Below are 6488 nucleotides of genomic sequence, written 5' to 3' on the forward strand. Positions count from 1 at the left end.
TCTTCAAATATCCACTACAGTCCACAATCAGTCTCTTCAAATATCCACTACAGTCCACAATCAGTCTCTCCACAATCAGTCAAATATCCACTACAGTCCACAATCAGTCTCTTCAAATATCCACTACAGTCCACAATCAGTCTCTTCAAATATCACTACAGTCCCACTACAGTCTCAAACTCTGTATGTAACTTGTCATTAAAACTCTGTATGTAACCCCCTCTCTTCTCCCTCTTTCTTTCTCCCCCCCTTTCTGTTTCTCTTTCTCCCCCCCCCCCCCCCCCAGGTGTAAGGGCAGTGCTGAGTGTGAGGCGTGTCAGAGCACAGTGAGTATGGAGAGAGTATGTTCCCTCAGCAGTCCAGACAGCACCCTCAGCACCAGCTCCTCTGCCTCAGCCCAGTCCAGCACCTCACCCTGCAAACGCCCCAACAGGTATGACCCAATGACAACAGCCGCACACATACATGCTGGGCCCTAACCTAAATGTTGCACCTACACCTGTCATACAGTGTGATTGCTCTTGTCTGTTACAGTATAGAATGTATAATCTCTGAGAGTGATTGCTCTGGTCTGTTACAGTATAGAATGTATACTCTCTGAGAGTGATTGCTCTGGTCTGTTACAGTATAGAATGTATACTCTCTGAGAGTGATTGCTCTGGTCTGTTACAGTATAGAATGTATACTCTCTGAGAGTGATTGCTCTGGTCTGTTACAGTATAGAATGTATACTCAGAGTGATTGCTCTGGTCTGTTACAGTATAGAATGTATAATCTCTGAGAGTGATTGCTCTAGTCTGTTACAGTATAGAATGTATACTCTCTGAAAGTGATTGCTCTGGTCTGTTACAGTATAGAATGTATACTCTCTGAAAGTGATTGCTCTGGTCTGTTACAGTATAGAATGTATAATCTCTGAAAGTGATTGCTCTGGTCTGTTACAGTATGTCAGATGACGAGCAGGAGAGCGGTTGTGACATTGTGGACGGCTCGCCTTCCTCTGACTCCTCTGGCCCTAGCAACAGCCCCTTCACCGAACAACGCTACATCGCCGATGGCAACCAGAACCGCGGGTCCCGTGTAGCGTGTGTCGCCCCGGTAACGGAGCCCAGAAAGCCGGCGGTGCGCACCATGGTGGTGCCACCAATGAGGGTGCAGAATAACAACCCCCACCCACACATCAACGAGACGCTAGGCAACACCAGTAAGCATCTAACACACACACACACACTAGACACCTGATTCACCCACAGGAAACAGACAACCGGCTGATTCACCCTAGACGTACACTTGACACACCTGGTTCACACAGCCCTATGGTTGAACAAACAGGTTCAGTAGTCATGAACAGGTGGCCACAGTTCTCTCATCATAGGTAACCACAACAGACACACCTTGCCCAGGGCAGACAGGGCAGCAGAAAACACAGCAGGTCACATGTACAGTACACACTGGAACCTGGAACCCAGTAGTAACCTTCATCTGGCAGGACTGTCAGTGATCAGACACACACGGACACAGGGCTAACAGGGTCACAGCGGGTCAGATACCTCGTCACTGCTGATGATGTCTGCTCCACAGGTCACATGGTGTGGGATTACTCCTCGTTTATAGGGCACAGAGGTACTCGCAGGTGATTATGGCTGCAGCCCTGACCTCTCACCTCAGACCTCTTGGCTTCGGCCTCTGGAGTGGACTTGTGTTTCCTGTACACTGTCTGATCTGGTTGCAGCTGGCTTCTTGTTGACAGCCCTTTCTTTGAATCTATCCTTTATTCTACCTGTGTGGATCTGGAGCTTATGAAGCTACGTATGACAGGCTTAACATCCCCTGGAACGCTTTACAGCCTGACTTAGGCCTTCATAGACATGGATGACAACCAGACACGCGCACATGCGCCACATTGTGTTCGCTGGCTGTCATGAACACCTAGATGTTTATGAATGCGTTCGTGGGGTGTTACCGAGGGGTTATGTATGTCATATGTAGGCTTTATAACAGCTGTGGTCATCTCCCTCTGTTCCTGGGGCTGGGCTTTTTTAAGGTCCCTGTTTATAGGTCATTTATAAATCCTCAGTGAAAATCACACTGTCTCCTATGGCCTCATGTCCCAGCCAGGCCCCTCCCATAGCTGACATTCAGAAACACTCCCCAGCTAAAGCCCACAGAAAAGGCCACAACTTGCTATTCTAGTGCTACTAGGGGGGTATTAATAGCCAATGGTATGACCCCCACTATGAATACGAACCAGCTTACTTACCCATTTGGCTTCCATCCCTTCACAAGATCCCAGATCAGTTCTAGTCTATTTATAAACACCCACATGATGCTTGGGGAACAGATGGCACTTGTTAAAGAGCTGTGTTTGGTCAAACCCAGTGGAAGTCAGTGATGAGCAAGCAACATCTCTACTGTCACAATGACTGATGGATACTACAGTCAGGGTTTAACTCTACTGTCTGTCTCTGTGGGTTGATGCTGCTGCCCTGTCATGATGTCTGTGTTTAAACTCATCCCTCTCTTTCATCCCCCCATCTCTCTCGTTGTCTCGCTCTCTGTTTCTCTCTTCAGTCTTAGAGTCTTTCCAGTTCAAAGGGCGAGGTATCCCGGGCCGTCAACCGCACCACTCCATCCCCCTCCTCAACCGGCCACAGAAGATCACTGCATTCCAGCACCAGCAACAGCAGCCCATGGGCTTTGGACAGGTCAGCACGCACACACATGCGCACACATGCGCGCGCACACACACACACACACACATGTAATATGTGTATGTTATCTAACCATCCCTCTTTCTCTCCATTTCCAGCTCCAGCATTACGGCTCCTGCCACCAGGAATGGAATGGAAACTATGCCCACCGGCGCCCGCAGGCTTACATCCCCCCCACTATGCATGGGCACTCCTTTACCCTACCCCACGGCAGCCCCAACCACACTTCAGGCCCCCGCCATCACCCCCACCCGCACAGCCAGCATACTCTTCTGTCCTACCCCCCCCCTGGGCCCCTGGTCACAGCAGCCCCTGTGGCCCACATCCTGGCCTCCCCTGGGGCTTCACGGCCCGTCCTGCAGCCCGCCTACAGCATCTCTCACCCGGGCGGTATCGTCCACCAGGTCACTGTGGGCATCAACCCCGGCTGCTGCCCTCGCCCACTATCCACCCCCAGGGCCAGTTCAAGGCCCTCTTCCCCCGCACCCCTACATGGCCTCGCCTGCCTACGCCACCTTCCCCCTCAGCCCCACCAAACTCAACCAGTACCCCTACATCTGACAGGGTCCCGGAGCGGCCCACCCTCCAGATGCACCTCGCGCCCCGGGGCCAAGCGAGCAGGAGGGGCCTCCTTCTCAGAATACACAACAAACAACCACAACATGGTTTTCATGTCCAGAGCCATGGCACAACCACAGAGAAACAAGCTATTTTTTATCAATCATGTAGACTTGGGTGCAATTGAAATATGAGCTATAAAAATAAAATCACAAAGTTTGGGTGGAGGATGGTGAAATGGAGGATGAGGAGGGGGGCAAGGAAGGATGGATGGAATGATTGAATGTAGATAAGTAAGTCACTCTCTGTGTTTTGCACATTTAATATACCTTCACATTAGCTCTTCTACCAATACTCCTCAAAAAACAGGTGACTAATCGGGTGGCGTTGCTAGGTCAGACCTTATCCCAGCTATTTTTCTATATTGCCTTCTGAACGTGTGCAAGACACATCCACATTTGTAAAGCCATCCCAGTCTCTAGCTCGATAGGCCGACAGGTGCACATGTTGTCCACGGTGTGTGTCGTACCGCTTTTGAACTATTTCTACCTTTTCTCAGTGTCTTTGGTGTTTTAAACATGTGGAGTCACTTAACCCATTTAAAGTAGGGTTGTTGCTCCTCAAGCTGCATGTGATCTTGCATGAGCAGATCAAAATGTAAACAGGAAGTAGATACGTTAGACGTCGCTCTTGTTGTTGGCGTCACGAGACTCGCTGCATCGTATACTTGTCCCCAGCCATAGTGCCTTATATATTTGAGGTGGTTGATGTTACTACTTATATATAAATATATTACTGTACTGGACTGCAACACTTGAAGGTCCTACCAGTCCATGCATCCTGTGTGTGGATATATATCCATGAATATAGTAATGTAGTGGACTGCAGCACTTGAAGGTCCTACCAGTCCATGCATCCTGTGTGTGGATATATATCCATGAATATAGTAATGTAGTGGACTGCAGCACTTGAAGGTCCTACCAGTCCATGCATCCTGTGTGTGGATATATATCCATGAATATAGTAATGTAGTGGACTGCAGCACTTGAAGGTCCTACCAGTCCATGCATCCTGTGTGTGGATATATATCCATGAATATAGTAATGTAGTGGACTGCAGCACTTGAAGGTCCTACCAGTCCATGCATCCTGTGTGTGGATATATATCCCTGCACAGCCTGCATGGACGTGAGGTATCGCGGATAGCGGTGCTTATGGTTTGGATTGGGTGTATATTTCAGTGTGTAGTGAGTTACTCTTTTGTCCCTTAAAGAAGGACGACGTGCTTTGCTCTAGCAGATGCTCGCTGGTCCGTTATTACATGCTCCTTTTCTGTCATCGTCCTCCCCACTGAATGAACTAGTGTACAAAGAGCAAGCATTGAATATTTGCTTAATATTTCATAATCAATTTCTATTTAGTGAAACTCTTACTACTAACAGTATTTGTACTGTTCGATGAAACTGCAATACAATCTCTAAATAGACGTTGATTTTTATTTTTTTGTCTTTGTATTTAAAAAAAGCAAAGTGTTTGAGTGTGTTTTTCTTGTTTCTATCTGCTCTACCAGTGTGGTGGGCTTTGACTAGCTGAGGACGACAATGCTAATTCATTAACGGCATGGATTCTTCTAAGCCTGAGCAGACCATGCAGTATTTGACACACACACACACATACACACACATATATATACATGAGCTAGTCTACTTAGTGCAGACGCTTAATAAGGTGTGAGTTTGTCGCGTGCAATTCTCTCATTTATGCATGTGACAAAGTAAACTTTTTCCCTTTACATTATACCATTTGTTTAAGGTTTATTGGTGTTGACTGCTTATTTTATACATTCCGTCAGGGAGAATATATATATATATATGCTGTGTGCATTTTTCCATTTGTTTTTGCTAGTTATGTGCGTTAAGTCTTTCGTCTTTTCAAATGAAGTTGCTTGTGCAGCACCAAAGACTGTAATTCATTTCCTGAGCAAGGTAGCTAGATATATTCTGTTTTTACACAATAGACCTCTATCTAGTATACTATAGTCGTAGAGCTGGGGTTACATCTCAAAAAATGGTATTTAAAAATATATAAAAACATTTATAATTACATGGCTGAGGTTATGTTTAGCTTTTTCTGGCGATTTTAATAAGCCGTATCATTGTTCTTGAATGTATCATAGATAAGCTGCTATATGATCCACAGCTGTGAAATGAGGTGATTTCTCTTAGTTCAAAACTAGCGTTCCTATTTTTGTATAGGTCCCTAATTATCTGAAATAGAAGTGGTTTTGATTTTTGTGGGGTTTTCTGCGTTCATGTTTGAAGCGTCATTGTAACTACTGTATTGCTGATGGACGTTAGTTGCATTCGTTCTGGTTTTGGGGGTCTGTGTGTTTTTGCAGTATTTTATCCTTATTAACCGTTTTGGACTCGTCACTGCATATAAATGGATGTATCAATGTCATTTCATTTTTGTATGTTTTCATATTGCCGTTTTGTAAACATGTAAAGCTATAGCTTGCAAGATTGATTGAACTTTCTTCATTATGGTAGTAATTTGAGTATACAGTTCTAATAGCGTCTGTTATGTTTGGCAGGAGCACTGTGAGGTAGCAGGACACTCAATGGAAGGCTGACAGTATGTAACATGTTCTCCCCAAGTCACACCACTAACAACCTGTCAGTAGTCTGCTAGTAAGGGGTTGTCGTATTGACTCCTCATGGTCCCACGGGGAATTAAACACACAATATGTCTCATTTAGCCCAAGGTGTTTGTTCCCATTCAATATTTTATCACTTTAAATGATTATTTCCTTTTAAAATATGGATTTTACTCAAACATTTCTATCTGGTCAGTATTGTCACTGTCCGTGACATGAGTGGTTCCCCTTCTACATTGGTTCCATATTGGAATGATCTGCCTTCTGTCTGTTCAGGAGGTTTCTCCATTGTATCGCTCTCCCCTTTAGAAGTGTCTCATAACAGAGTGGTGTTTATCAATGGAGGTCTCTGATGTTGTACTGATGTTCAGACAGTGTGAGCAGCACTGTGCTTGTGCCTTGAGAATCAGAGGGTCAGCGAAATAGGGACAGAGACGCTGTTAGTCCCTTCTACGGTAACAGTACCCCTCTCCTCTACCTGCTCTGTGTTGGAGGAGGGGTTGAGGATCTAACAAAAATCCATCTTGCAGAATTAAGTTAGTAAATGGCCACTTGACCAAAAAT

General features: G+C 45.8%; 1 protein-coding gene across 1 annotated transcript in view; it reads left to right on the plus strand.

The window, feature by feature from the left end:
• LOC115117353 (homeodomain-interacting protein kinase 3-like) overlaps positions 1-6025 on the plus strand; it is an 87233-nt gene extending 81208 nt beyond the window's left edge. The window contains 4 exon segments of the mRNA XM_065011182.1: positions 287-433; positions 945-1204; positions 2572-2705; positions 2810-6025. Coding sequence (XP_064867254.1) covers positions 287-433; positions 945-1204; positions 2572-2705; positions 2810-3463 — 1195 coding nt within the window. The 3' untranslated portion in view covers positions 3464-6025.
• The last annotated feature ends 463 nt before the right edge of the window (positions 6026-6488 follow it).

Source organism: Oncorhynchus nerka, linkage group LG27 (assembly GCF_034236695.1).
Source record: "Oncorhynchus nerka isolate Pitt River linkage group LG27, Oner_Uvic_2.0, whole genome shotgun sequence".
Lineage (NCBI taxonomy): Eukaryota > Metazoa > Chordata > Actinopteri > Salmoniformes > Salmonidae > Oncorhynchus > Oncorhynchus nerka.